The 27,407-nt window shown below is 53.2% G+C and overlaps 9 protein-coding genes across 9 annotated transcripts; 4 read left to right on the top strand and 5 right to left on the bottom strand.

Moving 5' to 3' along the window:
* Positions 1-72: 72 nt before the first annotated feature.
* Positions 73-660, bottom strand: M421DRAFT_72392 (uncharacterized protein; the record flags this gene model as incomplete). The annotated part of the gene is made up of 1 exon (XM_033596873.1): positions 73-660. The coding sequence occupies one exon, from the start codon at positions 658-660 to the stop codon at positions 73-75; it is 588 nt and encodes a 195-aa protein (XP_033444732.1).
* A 4,394-nt stretch (positions 661-5,054) lies between these two features.
* M421DRAFT_8782 (ribonuclease R) lies at positions 5,055-8,074 on the bottom strand (the record flags this gene model as incomplete). Its single annotated transcript, XM_033597611.1, has 2 exons — positions 5,055-7,825; positions 7,873-8,074. 2 exons carry the CDS (start codon positions 8,072-8,074, stop codon positions 5,055-5,057), a joined length of 2,973 nt encoding a protein of 990 aa, XP_033444731.1.
* Positions 8,075-8,200: 126 nt separating this feature from the next.
* On the top strand, positions 8,201-9,952 carry M421DRAFT_279554 (vacuolar ATP synthase subunit H). The gene is made up of 3 exons (XM_033588901.1): positions 8,201-8,609; positions 8,666-9,194; positions 9,243-9,952. The coding sequence occupies exons 1-3, from the start codon at positions 8,312-8,314 to the stop codon at positions 9,874-9,876; spliced, it is 1,461 nt and encodes a 486-aa protein (XP_033444730.1). The 5' UTR covers positions 8,201-8,311; the 3' UTR covers positions 9,877-9,952.
* A 76-nt stretch (positions 9,953-10,028) lies between these two features.
* Positions 10,029-11,868, bottom strand: M421DRAFT_8780 (uncharacterized protein; the record flags this gene model as incomplete). The annotated part of the gene is made up of 2 exons (XM_033597610.1): positions 10,029-11,641; positions 11,697-11,868. 2 exons carry the CDS (start codon positions 11,866-11,868, stop codon positions 10,029-10,031), a joined length of 1,785 nt encoding a protein of 594 aa, XP_033444729.1.
* Positions 11,869-12,127: 259 nt separating this feature from the next.
* M421DRAFT_279508 (splicing factor 3a subunit 2) lies at positions 12,128-13,153 on the top strand. The gene is made up of 2 exons (XM_033588900.1): positions 12,128-12,243; positions 12,295-13,153. The coding sequence occupies exons 1-2, from the start codon at positions 12,232-12,234 to the stop codon at positions 12,988-12,990; spliced, it is 708 nt and encodes a 235-aa protein (XP_033444728.1). The 5' UTR covers positions 12,128-12,231; the 3' UTR covers positions 12,991-13,153.
* Positions 13,154-14,646: 1,493 nt separating this feature from the next.
* M421DRAFT_279470 (uncharacterized protein) lies at positions 14,647-17,148 on the top strand. Its single transcript, XM_033588899.1, has one exon. It carries the CDS (start codon positions 14,883-14,885, stop codon positions 16,815-16,817), a length of 1,935 nt encoding a protein of 644 aa, XP_033444727.1. The 5' UTR covers positions 14,647-14,882; the 3' UTR covers positions 16,818-17,148.
* Positions 17,149-19,441: 2,293 nt separating this feature from the next.
* Positions 19,442-20,728, bottom strand: M421DRAFT_103793 (Clavaminate synthase-like protein; the record flags this gene model as incomplete). The annotated part of the gene is made up of 3 exons (XM_033586945.1): positions 19,442-19,462; positions 19,509-20,228; positions 20,681-20,728. 3 exons carry the CDS (start codon positions 20,726-20,728, stop codon positions 19,442-19,444), a joined length of 789 nt encoding a protein of 262 aa, XP_033444726.1.
* A 576-nt stretch (positions 20,729-21,304) lies between these two features.
* M421DRAFT_402226 (uncharacterized protein) lies at positions 21,305-23,762 on the bottom strand. Its single transcript, XM_033590234.1, has 4 exons — positions 23,108-23,762; positions 22,455-23,056; positions 22,013-22,411; positions 21,305-21,962 (listed from the first exon to the last, which is right to left on the bottom strand). The coding sequence occupies exons 1-4, from the start codon at positions 23,549-23,551 to the stop codon at positions 21,359-21,361; spliced, it is 2,049 nt and encodes a 682-aa protein (XP_033444725.1). The 5' UTR covers positions 23,552-23,762; the 3' UTR covers positions 21,305-21,358.
* An 812-nt stretch (positions 23,763-24,574) lies between these two features.
* On the top strand, positions 24,575-25,300 carry M421DRAFT_103790 (mitochondrial ribosomal protein subunit L23; the record flags this gene model as incomplete). Its single annotated transcript, XM_033586944.1, has 2 exons — positions 24,575-24,633; positions 24,691-25,300. The coding sequence occupies 2 exons, from the start codon at positions 24,575-24,577 to the stop codon at positions 25,298-25,300; spliced, it is 669 nt and encodes a 222-aa protein (XP_033444724.1).
* Positions 25,301-27,407: the final 2,107 nt, after the last annotated feature.

The raw sequence follows: 27,407 nt of genomic DNA, 5'->3' as shown, positions 1-27,407 counted from the left end.
GCATCGGTGCTTCTTCCGATAGTTGCTCGTGCTAACTGTTTCACATGGTAGCCCTTAGGAATGTGGGATCGCTCAAACCCAGTGTTCGGGTTTCTTCTGATGGGCCTCGTGGTTTGATTCGAATTCGAATCTGAAAGCAGAGGCTTCAGACATCGAAGGCTGGTGACGGATCAACGGCTGCGACTTGCGGGAACCGTACGAGCCAACCACGAAATCGCTGATGGTGGATGTAGGCGAGTAAGGTGTTGGAGGCCGGTCGGCGACAGAAGAGGCAACACTCGACTTTCTCTGTGCCCGCTCCGGCTTGCGTATCGAGTCTCTTGGCGACTGGAGAGGAGGGGAAATGTCTTCTGGTGAGGGTGACCGTGGGTGATCGTAGAGGTCCAGCTCCTTCTCGAACATGGTGGGCGACGTCTCATGGCGGACAACCGCTGAGTGCATCGGCCGAATGCCGTACTTCTCATTGCGTTGTGCATGTTCGCTGGGCCGCCGCCATGATTCGAAGACAGAGTCGTCCAGAGGTGTTACAGCACGGAGAGAGAAGCCTCGTACCCTTCTCTTATTACGCTTCCAGCAAAAGAGTACTGCAACGGAAACTCCGGTGAGGACCAGAGTGCCCAAGACAGCACCCAGTATGATGTATAGTTTTGTTTCGTCCATGATAGGTATGATGTGGAACTATCCTCACAAGATAGTGATAAGGTTGGTTGATATTAGACGCTGACGTGGAGACACAGCAGTAAGGTCGGAACAAAGTTGAACGACAGGCGGCGAGGTTGACCCAATAGAGCGACAGAGGCAAGTGCCGATGGTCAAAGGGAAGTCGATCCGATTAAGACTTCAGGAAGTGACAGAGCGGTCAGTCAGCCTTGACCATGGTGGATCGCAGGCGCAATCGATAGATTTCGAACGAAGAAACAATCGTCCGACGTGACTGCAGACCTGAACCTGGGAGGGCAGATACGGATATAGTAGTACTACTGCGCGAGGCGGAGGGGCTCAGAAGCGGAGACCTGGTCATGCGTGTGTGGCTCTCGCTCCACAAGACCCCGGGAGCAATTATGGTATGTGACTAGCGGGCGAAATGAGAAAGAACAAAGAGTAGTCGTTCGGCAAGAAGCAGCGGAGGCGCACCGAGCGAGGGGAGACTTGCGACTTGTAGTGACGGTGCACTACCTACGTGGATCTTGGTTTGGGGGCGATATGCAGGTACAAAGCGCGACTACCTGATGGTGGGCTGCAAAGTCTGTTAGTAGGTCAAAGGCTCTGAAGTATCGGTGAGCATGACACTAGGAGTTTGACCACGGCCAAGCTAATTTGGCCTGCCTTGAATTCACCCCGCCGTTGAGAAGGTGCACAGTCCGTGATAGGCAATTGCTCCTTCCCAGTGCCTCAGAAAACGTGGCGCTGAGCAGCCAGCGTGAATGTGCTGTTCACTTCGAGATGTCGCTCATGGTCGGCGCACCAATGCAAAGCCATCGCTCACTTGACGCTGCAGGCTGACCTGCGTCGACGACAGCGCACACGTTTGCGCCATCCCGCTGTACTTTTCGAGAGTCTCCTTGCTTGTTCGGAGGATTGGTCCAAACCAGACAAGCAAAAGCTTGGACTCGAATGAGCCGGAGCGTGCTCGCTTTGGTGGGGTGCACTGGCACCACGTCGATCTGCGAAACAGTACCATCACTCTTCAAGCCTGGCGTCAGCTATATGACATGGGCATCTGGATCCAATCCCGTTCGCAAGCGGGCTCTAGGTGCGTCCCGTCGCGATACCTGCTTTTCTAGCTTCAGATAGCTGGGCCACACATTCTGAAGGTGTGCGTTCTGGACGGGCGAACAACAAGTTCGAGAACGCAGCAGCTCTCTGCGCAGTGGTGTGGCGAGATGACGGCCGCAGGACATTATTAGGGTGACGTGAGCCGCCGATAAAGCATGCTGATAACGCGTGCATGATGCCCTGGTTCTAACGGCTTGCTTCCTGCAGAAAACCTGAACGATGGTAGCTGGACGCACTGACAATTTCTCAATCTTGACAATTTGCTCGGTTCGGCACTCTGCCAGGTCACTCTGTACTTACTTGCAGCCTTCTCTGCTTCACTTGGGGGCTATTTTCATGCCGCCAATTGCGATCCTATGTCTCGATTCTGCGGACGAGAGGCGGTTCAGCTGAAACACTTCTGTAGGGGCCTGAATCTCAGCTTGATGACGACTCCTGCACCACGGTCCACTATCGATACCACCACGGTATAGCCCAGTCTCGGTCTCGTCTCTGACTACCACGATCCACCCGATCAAAGATCTGCTGACTCTTGGTCTGAACGTCTGCAAATGCGGCCAGTCTATACAGCCAGTCACGCATCGAGAAATGGCCAAGGCGCTGCGATCTCAAAGGAGTAATCAATATGTCGCTGAAGTCAGAGCAGCAATAACATCACCATCTCTTTCGGCGCAACTCTTGCTATCTCAACTCTTTGTGTCTGTCCTGGGACTACTCTTACAACGAATGCTCTGTCAGGCAACCTTTCGATCGTCATTGAAGGTGACAAGTCTCGTGATAACAGCCTAGTAAAACGCAATTCAGATCACAAGGTACGAAGTTCAGTAGCACAAAGAAGCGATGATAGTTCCCAGCGACCAGCCGTTAACGATAGGATTCATTGTGATCTCCATGGGCCCAGGGAGCGCCTTTGCCGCTGGATCCGTGGAGTTCCGTACATTAATTACGAAGTACTAACTTACAGTTTGTTGAATGTTCCTGGATTGTGCAGGGATATGCTGACCGGCTAAAAAGCGTGCCTGCACGTGGACCTGATCGTCAACGCCATCAAGCGAGAAGACCCGCTTAGTGGAGGGTCGTCATTTTTGTGGCGCGGGACAGGACCTATCGCATCTCTCGTATTGTTTACCAAGATTATCTTGTCTTGAGAAAGAGTGGTGTCCTGCTCTTATCTAGCGAGAACCTGTTCTCGGGCATTGCGAACCGCTGCTGCACCAATGAAGACGGTATCAAGGAATCAACCGAACAAACTGCATTGCATGCCTGCCAACCATCCCGGATCGATGGCTGCAGGTGTGAAGACCCTGACAATGTCCAGAACGCTTCTCATCCGGCGAGCGGCATTGTACGAAGTATAATCGGCATCGCATCGGCCAAGACACCACTAGATGGTTCGTGCAATTGCAAGAATTTCTATTGGCCTCGTCAAACATGCCTGAACTGAAGCTCGACGTTCATCCGATGCACAAGCTGCACCGGCGACCGCTACGTGCCGCTCTCAATCTCTATCCCGGGTCATATCGTGACAATTAACAGTGCGGAGATGACGTTGCGGCTTGTGAAATAGAAGAAGTCGTGCTCTGTCGTGTACTTGCAGTGTATGTGGATCGCAACTGTTGCTGGCCTCGCACGACCAGGAAACTAGCTCACGAACGCTCGTGGACCAGTTTTGCCACCGTCAAGTTCGACTTCACCGCTGTTTACGGACAGCGATACGGTAGGTAGGTATTGATTCTCCAGTTCTTCGCGCCGGTCTTGGGCCGCGACTCATTCCTCTGAACACGGACGGCACTCGGCTTGACTCTTTCGGACAATATTGCTGGTGGTCGCGTTCATGCAGGTACGCCGCGCGTGTTACCATCGAATCACTACGAGCCACACGTCTCACCGCAAGGATAGAGCTATGTCCGACAATCGCGGTGATCCGAGATGGACATGCTGGACATCATGATGAGCATCATCATATCAAGCCTCGTACCTATACAAAGCCGCACGAGTTACATTCATCAAGATCTTCCACGGCAGTCAGCAAGCAAATTATCAAAACAGGGCTCGGATCTCGTATACCTGTTGCCGCCAGCAGTGTGCATGTCAACAAAACCTCATCTCTGGGCGAGCCTTCATCGCGGCTACCTCTAATAAAGTTGCGCATGAACAGCATTTTCCGAACAGCGCACAGCTCAGCAGAATCTCCAAGCATGATAACGTCCCTCTCCGCGCCTTTCGCGAACCCTTCGGTCCTTCCCGCAATTTCTCACAGCATAAGCAACCCATGGTCCATTATTTGTCACGCCCTGAACCTTATTCCTTGCAGGCTTGCACCGAGTGACCAAGCCTCAAGAAAGGAACAATGGTCCGCGCTACAGCACTAGCGCCATGGTAAGCTAGACACGCAATCGAATTCTCCAGCGCCCCGGATTCCAAGGTTATTCTAGGACGCAGGAACATGCAGCATGTAGCGGTGATGCACGAAGCCTTCGCAATCACATTGGATGCATGGAGCAATGTCTAACGACTGCTCGGATGGGATTCCGAGTGCGCTGATGCGTCCCAGGGCTAAAGGTTATAGAATTGACCCACTACTGGGTCAACAGCGCATTGCGTACAGAGTTATGGTGCGGAGAGTGTCACTTTCTCGTGAGTGTGGCGCGGGTCTGGAGGGGATGGATGAAGTGCACCTCTGAATCGCGCAGACCATGTCATTGCGAACGAGCATGTTGCCTTGTGAGCGCCGCCATTGCGTACCTACGGCGATTACGTGCATACATGCTGTCGATGATTTGAACACGTCCAGGCTGGACGATCGAATGCACTTGTCGAGATGCGCTTTGCCATCGAACTCAGGCGCAGCATTCACATCTCAAGAGGTCTCCAGACAGGAGATCTAGGCCTCTAACATTATTGATGTAGACACTCGCTCTCGCTTGTGTTCTGCGATCCCGCAGTGTTCTCGTTCGGTGCACTCGACCCCAGTTGAAGCCAGCTGGCAGCCACCCAGACTCACTTGTTCAGATCTGCACTATGAAGCTGGGGAGGGTGTGCAGTGCGGCATCGTGGCGTTGCGGGGCGTATTCAAAAGTGGCTCCTCAACTATACCTTATTGAGTTCCTTGCACAGATCACCAGAGCTGGCATATCATGTTCGCCAACATGACATCAACTAAAACAATCGCTGTGCACATCAAGACAAAGGTCAGAGCATAAAGGCTTGGAACTGAAGATCCAGTTTTTGTCGTATTGGGATGCGCAATCGCCGCCTTCTCCTCTTATGCGCAAGCTTTACACCAAGGTCAGCTTGACCTTTCTCTTTCCGGTGCTCTCCTCCAGCTCATCCGTGATCCTGACCATGACCCTCTCGAACAACTCTACGCTCCTGTTGATGTCACCCTTGATGTTCAATTGGTAGTTATCCGCATCAAACTCAGCCTCTGGCTCAGGCGTGGCTAGATCCCTTAGACGGATCAGACTTTCGATGCCAAAGCGGGGCACGAAGACCACGAAGCCGTTGGAGAATATCTTCATGATGAAACCTTCTTCTGTGATGTCCTTGCCCTTCAGCGCCTGACCAACGTAGTACTCGATCGAAGCACGCCCGGCCATCTGTGCGTTACGGTGGCGGACATTGATGTTCTTGCAGACACCTTCAAGCTTGGCTTTTGAATGCAGACTGGCGTCCAGCTGCTCATACTCGATGGCAGCGGCGAGCTGTCGGTGGGCTTCGAGATCTGCGTAACGACGGATAGGCGATGTAAAGTGGGTGTAGATCTCACTAGCAAGACCATAATGCCTGAACTCGGGGTACGCTTGGGTACCAGCGCAGAAGTACTCTGCGGACATCATGCATCTCGTGGCCATAATCCTGACAAGAGTGTTGAAGAACGGGTTGTTCGGGTCCACGCACTTATCCAGTGAGTCTGCTACGGCGCCGGAGCTGTCACTTCGGAGTTCCAGACCCTTTTTGACCTTGAGCTGATTTGCGAGCTCCTCGAAGTTTGACTTGGGAGGTGCGGCGTGGCGACGCAGTAACGCGGTCTGGGGAAAGGCATCGTAATTTCGTGCAGCGACACTAATGTTGGCGAGCAACATGAACTCTTCTACGAGAGAGTTGGTAGCCAGCGACTTCTTGACATGAACATCAACTGGATCTGAAGTCTCAGACTCTGATCGTACCTTGACCTCGGGCGAGGCAAGGTTCAGGGCTCCAGCATCCATGCGCTTCTGCTTCAATTTCTGGGACAGCATCAGCAACGTGCGCATGCCCGTTGTGAGCTCATCTTGTTGAGAGACATCGTCGATTCGCAGTTGCGCTTGCTCGTAGCTGAAAGCCTCTCTTGAGCGAATGACGGATTTTGTGAATTCCGACTTAATAATGTCCGCATTCTCGTTCACCTCCCAGATGACGGAGAAAGCGTATCGCTCGACGTACGGCTTCAATGAGCAGAGGTCCGTTCCAAGAAGCATTGGCAACATGTCGATGCGCTTGTCTACAAGGTACACTGTTGTACCACGTTGACTGGCCTCCTTGTCCATGGCGTTATTCGGCTTCACAAAGTGTGATACATCAGCGATGTGCACACCGACCTCGTAGTTACCGTTTGGTAGTTTTCTTGCGTGCAAAGCATCGTCGATATCAACGCAACCAGGAGGATCGATGCTGCAAACGATGAGATCGCGCAGATCTCTTCTCCCCTTCCAGCCTTGGTCTTCTGTGCTCGCGGGTACCTTCCAGTCGTGACCTTCAGCGGGTAGGCAATCAAGTACCGTCTTAGGAAACGGTTTGTACTGTACATCCCACTCCAGCAGTAGAGCTTCTGTCTCGGCACCCTTGGATTCCAGCTCGCCTAGCGACCGAATGAAGTGACCAACAGGATATCTCGAGTCCTTCTCCCAAGAGTCAATGGACGCTAGAACACGCTGACCAAGGAGCTCTCCAGCTTGACGAGTTCGTATCCTGATCTTTGGGATGCGCTTGTCCATGGGCACGAGGAAGACGGTTTGTTGCTGCCTGCTCGTCTTCGCTGTTGACCGCACTGAGTCACGGTCGATATGCCCTACGTACTGCCTCCAGTTGCGCTTGATGATACCCACAACATGAGCTGTTGGTTGAGGCTTGCCCTCGGTGCTCTGCCCATGTGCGCGCTTGACCTCCTCTTGCAGTGCCTTCTTCTCCCTCTCACTTACGACGTTTTCGCCCTCCTCTTGTTCGGCATTGTCATTCTTGGCGATGGTGTCTTCCTCAACAATCTTCGTCGACGGTGCTTTCCACTGGTCGCTGGGGAGGACTTCGACAACTACAACGTCACCGGAGACAGCTCGGTTGCTGTTTTCGCGGCCTAAAATAATCAGGGACTTGTCGAACGCGGGTACGTTTACGGAACCCTCCAGATAGTTGTACTGCGAAACATTGAATATGCCCTGGTGCATAGTGCCAGCTTTTACGCCAGTCATCATCTTGGACATCGAGAAGTGATCTGGATAGAAGACTTCGGGCTTCTTTGAGCGGATCTCTCTCTGTTCCTGTGCGGCACTCATCATGTCCAGCAGTTCATCTGCGTTCTCGAGGCCAGACACAAAGTCAGATAATGTAATTCCAGGAATACCTTCTGCCTTTGCCTTGCGTGAATTGTCTCTGTCATCCGTGATCATGATTACGGTGGGAATCCGCTTCTGCTGCTTGCTGCGCGCAGCTACTGCATCGGTGATGTGCTGGTTGTACCACTGCACAGCCCTTCTGACAGCTCGGTCGTTGCGGTCGTTGATAGTCTCTCCCTGGTGACGGGTGATATGAGTTTCTTGCCGGAACTCATTGAAAAAGACATAGAAACGCTTTCCCTCATTCTTCGTCAAGGCGATCAAGCGATGATACAGTGGCAAAGATCGGTTTTTGACTTCCTCAAGCACAGTTTGAAGTACTATGACATCGTGAAAAGCCGTCTCAACCTCGAACAAGTCCATTCCAGTTAAGAAAGCGTTGGTGTCTGGAACGAGATATTGGCCATTGGGGAAGCTCTTGGATCCTGCGGGTGTGTCTGAAAGTACGAATGGCGCGACTGTCACGTATTAGCTTTGTCCTTGCACCTGAAAAGGATCGATCTACCTTTCTTGGAGTAGTCTGTTGGTGCAATCTCTAAGCATTCTCTGCACAGATTCGACGAGCACGGGATATCTTGTCGCAGGTACAGTTCCCTCACGATCTTCTGAACCTTGCCACTCTTCGTCGACCGCACGTAAACCTTGCTTGACAAATTGGCGTGACCGCGGTTCGCGACAGTTGACCTCTTCAAGCTGAAATACTCCATGACGCTGGTCGTTAGGGTGTCGAGAACGTGGTGTTGCCGTCGCCCAAGAAGATCAAACTCATATCACAGATTCACTTGCCCCACAATTACTAGCGCAAAGCTCGAGCCACACCTCCGTCATCTCTAGACTCCAGAGCTTGGTGCGGTGCACGATAGCCCAGGCACAACACCCCATCTTCAAAGCTCCGCAGCTTTTCGACCGCAACTCCCGCTGCTAGCTTGAAGCAGGCCTCTACAATGTCGTCGCTCGACCCCCCGACGTATCTTACCTCGATCCAAAACAACATCCGTGCGCGGCCAATATCATGGGAGGGCGCCGTGCGAGCCAAGACGATCACCGACGAAGACCTGAAGAAGATCAAGTCAATTGACAAAGTGCGCAAGGAGCAGCGCAAGCAGACAATCGAGGGCGATGTTGGCAGCTTTGTAACGCTGCTGCTGGGTGGAGAGGGGTCGGAGAGCATCTTCGAGGCCGCCGCAAAACGCCAGGACATCATTCACTACATGCTGGTGCTGCTGGGCGATATCATTGATGGTATGAGTTCGTCGCGCGACTACACCGCACCATCCAGAGGGCTAATATTCACATAGATATCCCTGCGCTCACATCGGCCCTCATCAAGCACCCTGCGCCGTACAAGCCCTTCCTGCCGCTGCTGAAGGCTTCCTCGAACAATGAAGACCCCGTCCCACTACTGACATCCTCGGTTCTCTCTGGCCTCATCTCGCACGCCGTTGTAACACCATCCAAGGACACCACGCAGCTCGAACAGGCCCTCCCACAGCTATACACTTACCTTTCTACATTGGCGAAGGCGTCAGATGCTGGGCTCCAGGATATTGCCGTGCGGGAATTCTCTGCCGTCCTTCGTAGCTCGAAGGCCAGGCATTTTTTCTGGAAGCAAAGGAAGGAGACTCTCGATCCTTTGTTCGATATCCTACGGTCAGCAGCAGGGTCGAGCAATGACCGCGAGTCGACCCTTTACAGTGGTGGTAGCGTTCGTAGCGCTGGAGACAGCGGTCTGTCTGGCGGCGTGGGACTGCAGCTGTTGTACCATGTCCTGCTCGTCATTTGGCAGCTCAGTTTTGAGGGCGAGCTGGTCGGTGATGGTCTCCAAGAGTACGCTCTCCTTCGAATGATCCCCTCATTTTTGCTAACCGATCTCAGTGAGCACGACATCGTCCTTCTTTACACCGGCCTTCTGCGCGTGTCGCCCAAGGAGAAGACGACCCGTCTCCTGCTCTCGACCCTTGTTAACCTGCTGACCACCAACCGTCAAACACTGTTGCCCACCGCCGTCCTCGCTCGCCTTCCGGCCCTGCTGAACAGTCTGAAGTCACGTCACTTGACCGACGAAGACGCCCTTGAGGACCTCAAGAGCCTCACAGACACGCTCGAGGAGTACACAAAGACACAGACAACCTTCGACGAGTATGCCGCAGAGCTACAGTCAGGCCATCTCCGCTGGTCTCCTCCCCACCGCAACCCCACTTTCTGGCGCGACAACGCTCGCCGCATTTTGGACGAGAACAAGGGTGAACTGCCAAAGAAGCTTGCTGATATTTTGTCTAAGAGCTGGGAGAACGATAAGCAGGTGTTGGCCATTGGCTGCAACGATGTTGCATGCCTTGTCAAGGAAGTGCCGGAGAAGAGGCAACAATTAGAAAAGCTCGGCTTGAAGGCCAGGGTCATGGAGCTCATGCAGGAGGCAGATGAGAGCGTAAGATGGGAAAGCTTGAGGGCTGTTGGAGAATGGCTCAGGTACAGCTTCGAGTCCAAGACCGAGCTGCCTGTGAGGTAGAAAGCGCCTCTTGTTGAAACTTGTCTATTGAAGCGTGTCGCGTCTTTCTGTCACTATACATTTGCAAGGCTGAGTCGCGTTTTTCAGCATATAGACCGTCTTGCATCCCACCACATACGTTGACGATCGCACCCACTTCTTCTGACTATCCTTCACTGCCGATCCTTCAGCTCAACCCTCACAGTAGCCTCCATGCCATCAATCCAGGTACCTATCGATCTCGTCCCAGGCTTAATCTCAACTTCCCGCATCACCTTGCTTGTCACCACTTCGTCTTCGCTACCATCAGAATCCCAGCCACCGTCTTCAACCTCCGCCATCGTCCTCTTCGCCGGCATCCAATCGCCCGTCTCCCACACCAGCCTGCATTCGCTCGGCGCAGCACCAAACAGCGGACCCACAATACCGAGAACCGTGTACGCTGTGCAGCTCATTGGGATCTCCACCTGCTTCACCTCCTTGCTATCACTCACAAGGTAGAACCTGATCTTCAGCAGCCGTGCAGCAAGCGAATTCGGATTCACCTTATTCGCACCGCGCTTGAGATCCGGTTCTCCATACTCTTCGCACAGCCACTTGTACCTTGGATGGCCATTTAGAATCTGGCCTTGCAGACTCTCGGGCGCAAACTGCATTTCCTTCACGATAAGTGAAAGGTAGTAGCTCTCAGCGTTCAGGCGCTCTTTGTCGCTGATCGGACTGTGGTTCAGCATCTTGAGGTTTCCGAGTCGCGCGAGCGTAAGCATGTACCCGTCATCTGCGGTGAGGGTGCGACCGTCGGGGGACTGGAGGGCCTCGTAGAGCGGATTGTGCGAGACACGGAGGCTTGTCAGGCCGGGGAAGACGTGCGAAAGTGCTTCAATGAAAGGCCATGTTGTTATTTCGTTGAAGGAGAGATCGACTTCTCGGACTGTGCTGGGAAATATGGGTGCCTGTGTGCCGATTTCGAAGATTTTGTTGGATTTTAGGATTAGGCGCTGGAGGTTCGGCATTTTGGTCAGTGGTTCGAGGGCTGATAAGGAGGGGAAGAGGTTTTCTTCCAGTGTGAGGTCGGTGATAGTTGGATTGAGGAAGTGTTTCGTAAGTCTGGAGTAGAAATTGCTCGATGCCGAGAGTGTGGTGAGGGTGGAGAACTGGTGTGTGATGTTGGCGAGATCTTCCCATGCTAGTAAGTCGTCTTCGAGCTTTAATGTCGTGATATTGGCGAATATCCGGCGACTGCGCTCGAGCTCAACCTGAGTTAGTGATGTGTCTCTGAACCGTGTCCCATCGACTCGAAGGCTCCTTAACCGGTCCAGTTGTTCGCATATGGCGGCAACTTCCCTCCACTCTTCGAACAGGTTCCGACTAAGATCCAGCTCGTAGGTCTTTGGGCACGCATCTTTGATGTCCGTGTGTGCTTGAGGCCACTCTGGCTCATCCTTTGATCTCGCGCTCTGCCTCACCTCAGGTTTCCACATTCGCAGACCGTCCAGAATGACATATCTGAGCTCCTCTAGCTGCGCGAGCTGTTTTCTGATCTTATCAAAGCCGACCTCTTCTGCAACCTTGCCGTTGAACCGTATTGGCTGGTTCAACCGTGCTGTTGGGTATTTTTTCATCTGTGCGTTGTCGCCCTCTTTCGTAACGAACACGACCTGCACAGTTGGGTCCTCGAAGTCATCGTCTGCATATTTTGCCCTCAATGCCTCAACGAAAGAGCGTGGTGCGTCCGGCTTACGGGTCGGCCTGATGAACGACCCTGCTGTTGCGTGCTTACTTAGACCTAGCGATGAGTCAGCGCTTGAAAAAGTGGCACTCTTTGGGTCGGTGATCGTTACATTCGAAGTATCTGTGGCCTTGGTGTTCACCAGAGTGCTTTCCACGTGTGGGATCGTCCCACTCGACGCCTAGCCACTCCCCTTTCGTGCCTTCTACAAAACCACGAAACCGGACTGTGCAAAGTTGACCATCGAACGAAAGTCGTTTGCCAATGTAAATGTCTGTTGCCATAGTTGCGCTAAGGGGTAGTCTGCCAGCAAGCCTCGATGTTGAGTAGAGCTTGTAGACTTCCCTTAAGTAACACCCCGTCGCGAATGTAATGTTGCTCCTGCCTTCAGGAATACGTTACTTTACGTGACTGTCCACAGTCGTTTGTGCAAATGAAAGCAGGCAGTCGTGCTTGCCTCAAGTATATGCGCTTACTAAGCCACGCTAGTGGTTCCTCCACAATTTCTAGAGCTATCGCCTCGACCTCTACACGCAACAACATTGACCGCATACTGCGCCCATTCACAGCTTTAGGGATTTCTACAGCCTGTCTACCTACCACGCGACCGCATACGTTGACCTACCGTCGCCTAAATACGCACAGCAATGGATTACCAGGTATATTTTCTTGCCTCCTACAATAATAAACACGGTCGCTAACATTGTCAGAACCGCGCAGGTTCCAAATTCGGTGGCGGTGGTGTCGCCTCGAGCTCAGCAACCAATGCCGACCGACGAGAGCGTCTTCGAAAGCTCGCGCTTGAGACTATCGACCTCGACAAGGACCCATACTTCTTCAAGAACCACGTTGGAAGCTTTGAATGCCGCCTTTGCCTCACAGTCCACCAGAACGACGGTTCATACCTAGCGCATACACAAGGTCGGAAGCACCAAACAAACTTGGCGCGACGTGCTGCGAAAGAGCAGCGAGAGGGAAAGAAGGATGATGTAGGACAGCAGGGTTTGCTTGCTGGCGTGCAAGTAAGAAAGAATGTGATCAAGATCGGCCGCCCCGGATACCGGATAACAAAAGTTCGCGACCCCATCACCCGTCAGAACGGCCTTCTATTCCAGTTCCAGTTTCCAGATATCACTACAGGCACCATTCCACGTGTCCGGTTCATGAGCGCATACGAACAGAAGATCGAAGAGCCTGACCCAAACTACCAGTACTTCATCGTCGCCGGTGAGCCGTACGAGACAGTTGCTGTCAAGCTGCAGGCACGTGAAGTGGACAGGAGGGAAGGCAAGTTCTGGACCTGGTTCGACGACGACAATAAGGAGTTCTGGTGTCAACTGCTCTTCAAGACTGAGCGCGACGAGCGATTCAGCGCTGTCCCTGGTCTAGCACCTGGCCGCAAGTAAGCCTCAGACGGGCCTCAGAGCGCGCGTCTTTGACAGACACTTCGAGAATGGGCAATTCGGGACAACTTAGTCTTTACGATTACCCATCGCACCTCCCAGGAGAGCAACGTGGCATTTGCATGGCGTTTACGGCAGTATGGATTTCTGGAGGTCAAAGGATTTTTCTGGACTGTAGGCAGTCCCAGCTTTAATGCATCAACATGACAGTGAGATCTGACAAGACAGATCCACATCACAAAATCGTCGACTTCACTGGCAAGAGCTAAGACGCACAGCATGCCAAGCCTGGTACGGAAGCAGTGGAGTGCATGGTTTACCTACCTGCCTCAACTGTGTCCAGCTGAGCTCCGTTCATGGTGAGCTAACTTTGCAAGCAGGGCTCTGACTTGCACTAACCACAAACGGGGCATCCTTGTCCTCAATGACTGGGGCATTCGACAGGCAGACTCGACTTGAAACCTTCTAAGCGCCGATATGCTACTTGTCCTCGTCTTTACAGACCGCCTGGAGTGTTGGTGGTCATCTGATGCCATTCCTTAGGGCCATACTCCACTTCAAAGCCTGGAAGAGCCCTGTTGCAGTTCAAAGCTGTTCCACATGATTGCTCTTTGACTGGTCATATGCAGACTTCGAGCGCTGGTTCGCTCCCGCCTAACTATTGCATCGCGCCATAGCCTTGTGAAAGCCTCGCAACTAGGCTCCAAATCAGCTCAGTTCAGCCCACACTCTGCAGGCTGGAACGAGGCCCATTGTGGCCAGTCTGCTCTGAGTAGCTTGATTCCAAGCCGACGATTGACGAGGCGACAACATTTATTACTGTACGGCTACAAGACTGCCAAGCTTGCAGTACGGTATCTGTCAAAGAGCTACGCCCGGTGTACTCTTGCGTATCCCTGCACACCGTGTCGAGGTATCCGCAATTTGCCATCGCCTCACATTGGCCTTGAATCCACCGCGGCGCCTGGACGGCGTGACTCGCTCAGTCGGCGGAGCACTGAAACAACTACAAGCATATGCCTGCCTTCTCCCGTGCAGTGGACTGTTATTGCGCAGTATTCAAGTCGACATCAACGCCATGAGTTCTTTGTGGAGATGAGTGATCATGTAGAATACTTCACCGCTAGAGTTGTACAACCCAAGGTCATCGCCACTGAGCTCGTGCAGCCAAACGGATCTCGACCACGTCCCGAGAACGGACAATGACACTGCCCACGGCTGATCCACTTGTGAAGTGAGACAGATGTCACTGAGCCTCTCTCCCGGGATCTTGAAACGACACACTTTATCAAATCATCGCAAAGTCTTATCCCACGGAGCTTCGCTTCTCGCCATGATCTCCTCCCGAGGACTCCAAGTGGGGTAAGTTGCATCTCTAAGCCTTCGTAGGTTGCAAGCTCAAGGGTAAAGTGGAACAGAGTCATATGATCAAGTTACGCACATCCCGGCAGACTCGTAGCGCGCCAAGAAGTGGACGAGAATCCGGCTTTTTCAGCCTACAAACAGCTATCCTAACGGCCTACTTCTCTGCACACACTGATGCATCGTTGCCATGCGCGACGAGTGCAAGAGTAGGTGGTCTGGTGCAGTCAGACGAGTGTAGTCAGACGAGTGTACTACCGTTCTGGGCTCCTTTGAACGCAACCTTGATAGCACTCACGACTTCGACGGTGTCTTGGACCAGCTCATGCCACAGCACAAGGCGCTCTTGCAAAAGCGCTCGGAGAGCGACCTTTAACTCTCAGATTCGTTCATCGAGAGAGATAAGTGGAGACCATGGCTTGACAATATCAGAAATCCCGTCGTAATGGTCATTGCGCCATCGCTCTCATTGCTATCGCTGCCACCATCACTGGCGCGTGTTACATCCGCCGCGCGCGTCCGCACTGCCACCCATGGAGTCGCTAACACGCCGAACAGGAGTCCTCGCTGGCCCGCCAGCCGTTGCATCGCAGCAATCGCGAGGCCTGAAGCGCAGCCGCTCGCCAGAGAACAGCTACGGCGACGCGCCGCGTGGCGACCCGGCTGATGCAGAAGGCGAAGGCAAACCACGAAAGCGCGGCCGCCCACCCAAGTCAGCCAAGGTCGCCTTCGCGGGCAGTCCCGCCCGTGGCTCGCTCCCTGCGCACAATGCCGGCATTGCCCCACCGGTGCAGACACCGCAGCTGCAGACCTCGCCGCTCCCTCAGACGTCGCCATCGCAAGCGTCGCCCTCGGCTAAATCAACGCCGACCAAGCCCGCGGTCATCAAGGCGCTGCCGACCGTGCGCGATCACACCACGGACCAGCTGAACCCCGAGGGTGACGAATATCTTCCTCGCGAAATCGATGAAGCTGGAGAGCGCAAAGTCACACAAACCGGCCATCCCCTCGACAACCGCGAGTACCGGTGCCGCACCTTCTTCGTACCCAACCGCGGCGATAAACTGTTCATGCTTGCGACCGAGTGCGCACGCGTCCTCAGCTACCGCGACTCGTACCTCCTCTTCAACAAGAACAGGTCGCTGTACAAGATCATTGCGACCCAAGCTGAGAAGGACGACCTGATCCACCAGGAGATTCTGCCCTACTCGTACCGCTCGCGACAGATCGCCATAGTGACGGCGAGGTCCATGTTCAGGCAGTTTGGAAGCAGGTTGATTGTCAACGGAAGAAGAGTACGGGACGACTACTGGGAAAGCAAAGCTAGGAAGCAAGGATTCACAGAAGAAGACGCGGCAGGGGAGAAGCGCCCAGGTGCAGCAAAAGCAAGAGAGGCTGCGGCCGCCGAAGCCAATCACGTCAGCGCCATGGCCTTTGCTCATCCAGGAGCTTTCGCAGGTGCGAACGCTGATTACCTCGGTGCTGCATCGAACCCTCTCCAGCCCTTCGGCGGTCTTACGCCAGCGCCTCACAGTATGCCGATTGGTGGCTTGGAGCCATACAACCAACGCACAACAACTGATCTGCAGCCTCGCGACTACAGCAGCGTACAGCGACCACGACACGAGCTTGCCGGCGCACCGTACCAAGACACTACGAGGCCCTCTCCATCTGGCGAGATTCTGAATGCAGCTGCCCAAACAGTCGAGATCAACAAGCAGTTTGAACAGCAGCGCAAGAACCGCAAGCAATACCTGGGCGACATTTGGAACCGACCCCACGAGCCGCCTGCGCAGCTGGAACGTCCAACGACTGCAGACGGTGGACAGGTACCACAGGTCTCACAAGCTATGCAGTCACCACGCGTGCCATCTACTAGCGTTAGCATGCCTGGCAACCAGTATGGCATGCCGGCCCAGACGCCACAGAGGCCCCAGCAAGGTATGGGCGTGCAGTCCTACCGCCAGCCGTCTTTGCCACAGAACAGCATGGTTGCTTCGCCCATGGCCCAGCAGCACACTCCCGTACCGAACCAGATGCATCGTCGTCCCCCAAGCCTTGGTCTACCACAGGGTATGTCGCCAGGGATGGGCTCAAGTGGTATGCTTCCAGGAGTGCAGCACCCAGGCCAAGGCTACGCTCCTTCCAACATGTGGCAGGGTGGACCACCGCAGCCATCGCCACTGTCGCAGCAGCACAACATGCAACAGTATGCCCAGAGGCCGCCACAGCAGTCGCCGCAGATGCATCATGCCCAGAGCAGTGGCTCGTTGCACGGTACGCCAATCCAGCAATATCAAACCATGAACGCTATGGGAAGCACTGGGTTCTCCAACATGGATCAGAATCCTTACCAGCCTAGTCCGAGCCCCCACCAGTTCATGCAGCACCAGAGTGGCGCTGGCCAACAGCCTGGCATGTACGGCATGAGTCAGCCTCAATCCCAGCAAGGATGGCAGTCATACTAGAAGCCTGGTCAGTCACCTGCAGTGCCATCTCCGCAACGGTTGTCTGCTGCACTGAGGACGCGGCTGTCGGCTGTCTTGGGACAGCAGCTGCACAGGTATGCCGGACGTCTTGAGGGGTTGGAACTGCACGTTGCCTCACGAGGACATCCAGCCATGATCCCAAACGATGCCGACCACGACGCAGATAGACGCAGATAGCATACCTGCGTCGATGGGCCACCTCTCTTGGGCTACGCACATACCGCACAGCTACCGCTGATTTTTCCAATATGTTGTCGCCCATGTTCCTACCTACAATGCCAGCATTCTTAGCCGGTACCACTCCGCTCCACACGCATCGCACGCTTTCGACGAAGACGAATATCTACTCACCCGTTGGAGGAGGAAGTACGATCACAATGCCATAACGGATATCATTTGCAACATCATCAGCACGCATAATGCATTGCGGTCAGCATCATCTGTCCCCATGGTTCTTCATTTCGCCTCGAGCGAACCATTTTCGGTATCTCAGTGCATGTTTACATTTGTTCACATTGCATGAAATTGCGGGGTACATCGACAAGCTTGGGGTCTTGCATCGTCGGCGCTTCGTTATGCCATTTCTTCTCTTCACTTCGAATACAGATTGATTTTGTCGTTTCAATACATAGTTATCCCCCATCCGTTCCATTGGCGGTACAGTTGGAATACCCGGTTTTGCACAAGATTCCCCATTTCAATCACCTCGTATGTTTCATGCTGTGGCGTTGGTGCTTGCGCATGCGATTGGATAGCGGTAGGGCACATATAGGAAATACGAGACTTGGATGAGCGAAGTTGATGGATGTGGACAATGCATGGCTACGGTGAAGTAGACTGGGAGGGCGTAGGACAGTTTCCTCCTTTTCCGTAATATTAATACCAAACGTTGCGCTCGAGACCAAGATCCTCCGCCTTCCTCTGCATGCAACTCCTCCTCGACATGGGCGCCTGCGCGTCATCGCACTGTACCACACGGCCTCGATGCCGGCCTCACGTCGTGCTTCGCCGCAACACAGCGCAACACACGTCCTACTTCAGCAATACCGCCTCTCCGGTCCCGGTACTGCAACTGCAGGGACAGGGCGCGCAAACGCATTCCTCAGACCCGCCAGGCCCGGCCCTTGCCTCCCGGCGTGACACTGTGTTTCCTCGGCCCCGAAAGACGAAGACAGAGCTTGGAGATTGCGCGTAAGCTGGTAATGCTCGATGCAAGACGCGCGTGTTGGGTCACTAGAGGCAAGTCGACCCACGCGAATCCTGCAAGCAACTTGCGCTTATGTCTTAGCAAAACGATCCAGGCATGCACATCAGTCAGGCCCGCTCGAATCGGCAGATCCGATGCCTAGCTCAGATCTCGCATGCGATTAGAGTTTGCAGATTAATTGGAGCGTGGCCCTGGGATGCGCTCGGCTGGCGCCGTGCCAATCAGACCCGTTGTCGTGAGGAGCGGCAGCCTCCAGTGCTTCGCTGCGAAGTTGCTTCGATGCTTCGATGCAAGCGTTTCTACGCAACGGCCCGGGCACCACTTCCATTGCGTTTTGTCTTGATGTCAGGGAGTGAACGGTGAATTAGTCCGGGCCTGAGGATATGCCAGCATAGGTTATGGGATCAGGTGATTCGGCAATTCGGGAGATAATCATTGCAAATATTCCGTGGCGCGGAGTCAATGAATTGCACATTCTCGGTGTTGAGAACCGGCCACTTACACTGCGAGCGCAAGTCAGCAGCGGGCTTGTGTGTTTGCTTGGTATAAGCTCGTGTACATCTATCGGAACAGTAGCGGTATTCGATACTTGGTTCGGGCGTGCTCTAGGTTGACTTGGGGAGGGTCTGAGCACGTTGCAGTGAGCAGAAGGAACCGGCGCTGGGTGCCGTGCCGCGTCCCGTACAAAGATGCACGGCGTGAAGGTACAGAGACCTGCGAGAACGCGTTCTGGATGAAACCGATTATTTTCGCTGTGGAGGCATTTTACAATTGAGCTATGTAATTCACTGAGCAGCTGGCCGCAATTATGAACGGTGGGTTTAACGATTTAAGTTTCCCGTAGTGACGCGTGAGATACTCACACGTGAGTGCGTGAGTGCGCGTGCCGTGTTGAAATTCCTGGGTCCTATCCTTGTCCCTGACCCTGCAAACGCTGTTGCTGATAATTGCATGGGGGCTCGAACTTTATTGATGTTGAGTCTGGGGCTAAGACAGCCTGCAGTTACGCACGTGGAGTTCGCATCGTACGAGCTTTGGCCTCGTGGCCTTTCATGACAGATGAGGAAGCCGGAGCGAGCAGTAGGGTTGAGGCCAGGGCCTACAAGAAGGATTTGCGTTGGCAGACCCGCCATTCGTCTTGTGTCCGCCGCCAGCGTGCTTGTGGAGGTAGTTATCTTCTAGGGAATATCAGGCAAGTTCGCCGATGCGAGAGATCGAAGGTATTGATTCGTCATGATCATAGCCGAATCTGATGTGCAGTAATCAAAGCACGTGCAGCGACCGCATCGCAGGTCGAGATGCGCTGGCCCCGGATTAGTTGGTTCCTGTTCGGCTGGAGAGGCATCGACGTTGCCAGGTGGAGGAGACCGTGCTGTTCTATACCAACACAGGGCGTTCATCGAAACCACCAGTTGGCCTGCACCACGTTAGCTCAGATACCTCGTGTGGATACATTCACGTACAGAACAATTTGCGCCCTCGCCGGTCCCTCGGACCGCATGCCACCAGCCCAGCGGAATATGCAGACCATCACCAACAGATAACTGAGCCTCCACGCCCTCTACAGCTTCATCCTGACTGTCCCACACAGCTTCCTCAAGAGCCTGCATTTCATCTCCAACCATCATCTCTTCTCCTCTCATATTGGCTCTACCGCCTCCACCTGCTCTCAGCTTTGCTCTCTCGTACAATGCACGCCCAATCTCAGGCCTGAATAATCTGATGACTTTCTGACCGGCCAATTGTACGAATAGATTCGGATTTGGGTCGCGGTGAAGCGGCGTACGTGTTGGCGGTCTGCCCAGCCACACACTCGAGGCGTAGATGTCACCGCGGCCGAGCTTGGTCAGGAGCGCCGGCGTGGGGAGATCAGCTTGCAGGACGGCTGGCAGGTCGGCGAGAGAGTGTTGCGCGAGGTACATGTGTAGATTTGGAGTTGGAGGGCCGCTCATGTGAGCAAGGAGGAGCGAGATGGGAGCTTCGAAGCGTTCGAACGTTGGCGGCGCGTTTGGGAAGGAACGTGTGAGCTCCAAGGGGACTGTAGACGAGGCATGCTGCTCTAGGTAAGATGTATTGATTCCATATGCTTGTGAGTTAGTTGTGGAAGGTGTGAACCATTTCGATATGGCAGGCAGGCTAGTGAAGCTCTTCTTGAAGATCGTGGGCTTGTTCGCGTCGAAGCCCTTGATGTCGTTGTTGCCATCGCAGTCGAGGCATTGAGTTCGTGTAAAGTGCGTAGAGGACGAGTAGCAGCGTACGTAAGGTACTTTGGGGAGTACACGGCAAATTCCTGACATATGAGAGAGTGTGCGAGACAACGTGTTTAGAGAAGCTTTGGAGAAGCGCGTCGGCACGTGTAGATGTTCCCCACATTGAACTGCAGCCCCGCCAGAAGCTGCCGTACTAAACATCCACGTCAATTGACAGCGCCAAAAACTACACAACACAACATGGCCTCGAAACAGGGTCAGCCAGGCTCCGGCCAGAGTGAGTCTACAGTTGCATGTATTATGTCTCCTTCCTGATCTTGTATAGTCGACGTCACACAACTCCCCGTCCCGCAGCTCCAAGAGCTGAAAACCCAACTTGACCGCGAACTCGAGCACCTGACAACCTCGTTCCAATCGCTACGTACCGCACAAGCAAAATTCCGCGACTGTCTGGCTTCGATCGATACAGGCATATCTGCTTCTACAGCCGAAAAGACCTTGCTCGTGCCGCTCACGAGTTCGCTTTACGTACCTGGAAAGTTGACGGACCATGAGCACGTGCTGGTCGACGTAGGCACTGGCTTCTTTGTCGAGAAGGATATTCTTGGTGCGAAGGACTTTTATGAGAGGAAGGTCAAGGATCTGCAGGATAGCTTGAAGGACCTGGAGGGTGTGGTCAACTCGAAGGCGCAGAACGTCAGAGTGGTCGAGGAGGTCATAAGATTGAAGGTTATGAATGCGCAAGAGCAGGAGAAAGGCAAGACTGGATAAAGTTTCCGCGCCAAGGAGGCATCGAGATTCGGCGAGGCCTACGTGAGTTCAGAAAACCAGTGCTCGCTGCACGACGAACGCCCATTTAGCCACCACCCAGTACAAGAGAAGATGATGACAGCGTTTCGTTAAAGGGAAAAAGAAGGATTCGGCTCAGGTTGCATGCATGTGAAAACTTCGGCATGATCTTAGAAATCGATTTATGGCCATGCGCCTCCCAGAGACGAACGAGCGAATGTACCATCAACTATTATTAGTTTACCGCTTCGCGGCTTTCTGACCTCTTGTCCGCGCTCATTCCAGCCTGGAGGTACTCAGCCCTTCATGGTTCACTAGTTGCGAAAGTCCGGCCCCGCCTCAGCTTTGGACTCCCTCTTACCCAGCGTGACCGAACTGACGATCTCAGAAAGCTGCAGCAGAACGTTTACCAAGCTACGGATACCCTCACGAGACAAGCTTCGTTGCGGCCTCTCCACGCCATCGTTGAGGTTCAGTCCATCAACGTCGAAGTCGCCGTTTTCCTCAGACCGGATCGAAGAGCCGCCGTCTTCCGGTAAGAAGATCGCGATGGTGTCGCCCCAATTGGCCTGGTGCCCGGTCGGCAGTCGTTCGAGCTCGGCAAGATGAGTCGCCCATTCGGTATGACGCACGGCGAGGCCCCAGCATGGAAGAGACTGGCTGGGATACCACATAGCTGTTAATTCTGCCTTGTAACATGTATCCTGGACACCGAACGAGTAGATCTTCTCAGTGCGCCGAGTCATCAGTAACGACATAACACTGGGGCTTCGGTCCCATTCGGCGAAGCTCTGCGTCGAAGTCAAATCATAGCCCTGCTTCATAGTTGTTCGTTGCGCGAAGCCCGTGAGGACCGGGGGTACAGTCGAGCGCGAGACCAAAGTCATGGACTCCAAAGTAAACGACCATGCCCTTGACCTGGAAGATGTTAGTTAGCTCTGGTGACTTTCAATTGATAAAATACTCACTCTCCCAGCTCCAACAAGTTGATTTCCATATTCATCTTTGGAGCGCGTTTGCCAGACTCAAGCCTGAAGAACTTGGTCTCAGTCTTATCGTAGGAGCCTTCTCCATCGTCAGTCCAATCGATCTGGACCACTATCAGGCTGCTCGGTGCGCTGGCTACTGCTGCCGGCGAAGCCTGCTGTATGGGCGTTGGTCTGCCAACGTTGCGTGCAGGTGGTAACGTTTGCTTTTGGAAACTGTTGGGATCTCTGAAAATCCACCATGTCCGCAAGACTGGGCATGTCTTCTCTAAGGTGGCAGGCATAGTACCCCAGTACCCAGCAGACTTGATCGGTTGAAGGAGCTCATTAGAAGCAACGAGTCGGTGATAAAGTTGCGTCCCAAGTACATTGTCAAGAAGCCTACATTGTCAGTAACAGTCAATATAATAGGCGATTCACAGACCATCTCTTGGGCCCCAAGTCAACCTTACCGTTGATGGACTTGATGAATTTCTCTTTGCCATATTTCTTGCCAATATGCTCCTGTCCCATCTTCTGTGAATCGAGAGCGATGCAGCCGAGGCGGACTACGAAGTCATATGACCCCTTCTTGTAGCTTGCTATCTCAAGCGCACGCCTGATAGGGTCCCGAATTTCAACTAGTGAAATGTCGTCGACACCATCTTCGCGAAAGCTTCCAGGCTCATACATTATTGGAGATGGCAGCAAACGCGGAACCACCGAATCGCTGCGGTCTGGCCACCAATCTTCAGCTCTAAGGAGCATGATCTCGATGCCTTCTCGTTCATCCAGGATGAAGTTTGTCGCTTGCTGGACGTTACACTTCTCAGTGCGGATCCTCTCAACCATAGTCTTGTAGTGAACTTCCGCTACTTCACAATTGAGGATGTCGTAGCCACTGATCTGGATTATGTGACTTGGCAGAAGAGTGATCCAGACCTGATCTTGTTTCCTGATGTCGTTCAAGGCTTGCAGCTCGTTTCCGAATGCAGCTCGGGGTGTGATCTCGTAGTCGAGAAGCTCGTCGGGCCAGCTAACAAAGATCTGATCTGTTCGTCAGCAACGATTGAGAACCATCCGCTGATACATACTTACCTTCACTCGCACATGCTCACCCTCCTGCTCTTCAGGCTCTGGTTCGAGGAACAGCTCCAGTCTTTCCTCTTCCTGGCGCTCCAGCTCTTCCTGGTACCACTGCGCGTGATTGAAGGCAGGCAGCTTGGCCCATGCTGCCGCATCTATACTCTTCTCGTCACCCCTTGCGATCCACTTGTTGACGGCAGAAACAGCACTCTTGGACCCCGCACCAACAAACACGTCGAAGCGCTTGATCTCTTTTTGGTCCCAGTGAGCTGCCACGATACCGCCCGTGTCCTTGTAGATACTATTGACGAGCGTGGCGATCTCTCTTCTGTGAGTTGGGCGTCGAAACTCCGTATGTACCGGAATTGTTTGGCTGACCTTCTTTTGCCTGAGAGCAGACTCCTCGATGTCGTTGGGCCATGTGAACGACCGAAGTCGTTCTGCAGGTTCTCCCATGCCGAGCGATGCACTCGGTCAGGCGGTACAGGGTCACTCGATGAATTTTGGTGAGGCAATGTTGAGTGGTGTGTGGGTTGAGGCACAGCCGAGAAGCTGTGGTGAAGTCGAGGTGAACGCAAAACCGGGATGAGTGAATGAGTCCAGTAACGTGAGGCGAGGAAAATAGTCGCCAGCTCGCCGTTTGGCTCAACTTTTATCAAATGAAGAGGGTCAATTTGACACTGAGCTAAAATGGAAGATGATAGCAAGTGTGTACCTTCCGCGATGTGTGAGACGGGCGCTCGCACATGAGACTTGTCGGACTTGAGAGGGAAGGAGAACGGATGGCGAGACTGAATAGATACGCCAGTATGAGAGGACCTTAAGAGGACTGAAGTTTGTGGGGTGAGATTATGGCGATACACTGACTGAATGTCCCACTAGAGACGGACAGTTGGTGTAACAGCCAAAAAGGAGGCAAAATATACATACATTAGTTCCTCAAAGTAGGCCTGCTAAATACAGTTGGCAAACAACTGGCGTGACGGCAAGCCGCATACACGTCTAAAATTACTCATCCTGCCGCGGCAAATGACTAGTTCCCCGGATAAAACATTGATCAGCTCTAATGAGCTGAGATGTTCGTCTTTCGAGTTGCTTCATGCAACAAGAGGTGACATCGAGACTCGTGTAGTTACTAGTAAGAACCCTCCATCCGGGTAAGTACATCCTCGTGGCAAAGAAACTCGCCAGTAATCAGCTAGCAGCCCTAGTCCTACTTGTAGGCAGACTATGATATGAACAACAAATTGTATCGCATTGGTGCGTAATGGGTGAAGGCGAGCGAACCGGCTGTTGTTGGTTCTTCGGGCGCCAAGACGCGGAGGTGCAAGAACTCCGCGATTTTCTGGACATCAATCATAACGCTCCACATCGCCGCGCAGGAGTTGTCGACCATCTCGCTGCCTCGATCCTTGCTCAGAGAGCCGTCGCGTAGTCGAAATCTCCCATTAAACCCTCGTGCGATCGATAAAGCCCCCCATGGACGCCGTACCAATCTCGAAGAAGCTCATTGCTTTTGGCAACAAGAAGATCTTCCTGTATGTCGCGCAGTAGTTCTCATTGCTCTCACGTTTGGGTACTGACTGTGCGTGCAGTCCTAAATTCACGGTCGCAATGGTGCGCGCACCTGGCCTGTCTCCATACCACGCGCGCTTCCTCGTTCCGCTCGACTTTTCCAAGTACGACCTGCGCGACTATCTCTACCACGCCTACAACGTCAAATGCTACAACATTCGCTCCTATGTCAAGCAAATGCCCATCCGCGACACAACATCCCAAGCGCGCCATTGGTTCCGACCAGACTCGAAGAAGTACATGACAGTTGAGATGGAGCAGCCCTTCGTATGGCCCGAGCTGCCCGCAGACAAGAAGGCGTGGGGTATTGGAGAGCAGAAATCTCAGATGGGTGAGGTGGCCATGATGAACGGAATCGTCACGCCAGAGGAAAGGAGAGAGAAGGCCAAGTCGTTACGAGAGCAAGTGAAGACACTCTTGATGAAGAAGGAGCCCCCGATGCCGAGGAGTATTGTGCAGAAAAGGTTGGAAGGTAAACCACTTACACCAGAGGAGCTGCAGAAGGAGGAGGAGGCGTTGCGACAGAAAGCAGATAACGAGAAGATGTCTGCAACGCAGTTCTGGGAACAGAGGAGGACGATGAAGGTGGTGCAGAGCGACGATGCAAGTGATTTCTCGATCAAGGCATGAGCCAGATAGCAAGAGCTGTGTATATTTGGTTGTATCATATTGCGTGGATTTGGAGTAGATCTGCCACAGGATAGTGCAAAGTAAGCATCCTCTGGTTTGACGCGAAAATACTGAGCGTTGTTGACCCACATCTATGGGGGTTGAACATACTGATCATCGCAGGGAGGCTGAGCCAATTAACGACTTGTGTGGCTGAAGGGGAATGAGCTGGCTTTGCTCGAAAGCATGCACATGTCAGCCTGGTGAACAAGCCTAATCCTCAGCATAATTCGCCAGAACCGTGCAAGGCTGAGCGGCAGGCGTTTTTCCAGCAGCTGTACTGCCCATGCCTCATCTTATAGCCCCGAGAAATATTCTTGACTGCATTTCTACCTCTTCCCACTTCTGCACTCCGCTGAAATGAGTTTCGGCGTTGCTGTTCATCGCTGTTGGTAAGCTGATCCACGACATCATTGGCTGCCTACAGACTGTCGGTGGCGCAAAAGCAGGGTACCAAGAGCTCATACGGGAACTTCAAAGACTCCAGTCCGCCCTGCAAAGTCTCGACAAACTCGGTAAAGGTTTACCAGGATCGTCCAAAGTTGACTCCGTTAAGTTCGCAGTTCTAAGCTGCCGATACGGTACACCCTGAAAGAATTTCTAGCAAAGGTCGGCGACTTTGAGGACTCCTTAGAACTTCGTAGCAGTGCTGGCCTGTTGGAGAAGACCAAAGATAGGCTGAAATGGACGTTCGCGCAGCACAACGATATCGAACGGCTGCAGCACTACCTGAGTGTACGCATCGGCACAATCAACATCCTGCTCGCAGAGGGTGGCTTTGAATGAATGAAGCTGGCTCGAAAGACTGCCGAAGCTCACCACGCTGAAGGTCGTAAATAGCTAGCTTCCGCTCACAGCTTCCTCACCAGCATCTCTGGGAACATACTGCCACAGGCAGCGGTGTTGCGGAATGTGCAGACTATGGCTAGTGGATTGCACACGTTCGTATTCAATGAGCGCAAGACATCCTGGGAGCTATTCGGGACAACGATAGCACGAGTCTGGTATGTTGCAATGTGTTTTTGACTAAGATCCTTTCGTTCACTCACTCATGAAGACAGTGTCTGTACGCAGCAGATTTACACAGTTGCGCTTGCGATTCAAGCTGCTCTTCCTGCCCCAGAAGTCCGATACGCCAACTTCCAAATACCTGTTCTAGTCGAGGGTGCGCTAGGGCGCAAATTCCCTGAACGGTCCTAATACGACTACGGTATGCTCGATGCTATCTTCAAGTACAAGTTCAAAGAGGGCCCGGGCTCTCGACATGTCATTGCAGGAAACTATGAGCTTTGCAAGACGTCCAGGTTGTGTGAAGTGTACAATTCCACCTCATCTTTACTATCTAGGATGACCATAACGATGGTAATCATGGTGACCACGCCATATGCAAATGGATTGAAGTGCTCCATCGCGCACTGTGGCTCATCCAAAGTCTCACCGTGCTTAGACGATGGTCTCGCCTTGTAGTAGAGTGTATTCCCTGACTATTAGACTCACTGACCATAATCTGAAAGTGCTCCCTGTGGTGTCCGGTTCACTCGAACGGCCAGAGATCCCGAGGATGTGGCTGATGTTGATGGTCCTGAAGACTATGTCGGCAACCTCAGCACTGATTACTCTTTGCACAGTACATCCGATTATGTGTCATTGAGAAACGTGAAATGGGCCACCAGACCAATAAAACTGTCTGAGCCTGTGCCATACTCTAGGTCTGGTGGTAGTTGCGATGTGTATGCGGTCGTGACCGGAAATACTGGCTATGATATTTACCGCTGGCAATGTGTAAGTGGCATCAAATTGAACATGTCATCTGCTCCTAAGTTCTAACATTACTAGTGCGAATGCTTGAGCGACAACTCGTGTAATCTTGGCGCTAGCTGCCATCATTGCCAACACTGGCGATGCAACTGATGTGTGCAGTCCTTCTCTTGTGAATCTCGGCTTGTTTTCAGTACCGCGGCGTGAAAAAGACTTAAGCCTCTAAATCGGTCACTTCATCTGCAGACGGTGAGCAGGACTTAGAGACTTTGCATTATTCAGGTCCTAAGTGTTGTAAGTCGTTTGCGCA

Source organism: Didymella exigua (genome assembly GCF_010094145.1).
Source record: "Didymella exigua CBS 183.55 unplaced genomic scaffold M421scaffold_38, whole genome shotgun sequence".
NCBI lineage: Eukaryota > Fungi > Ascomycota > Dothideomycetes > Pleosporales > Didymellaceae > Didymella > Didymella exigua.
The sequence above is the reverse complement of the archived record's forward strand: the minus strand, read 5'-3'. Positions and strand labels throughout refer to the sequence as shown.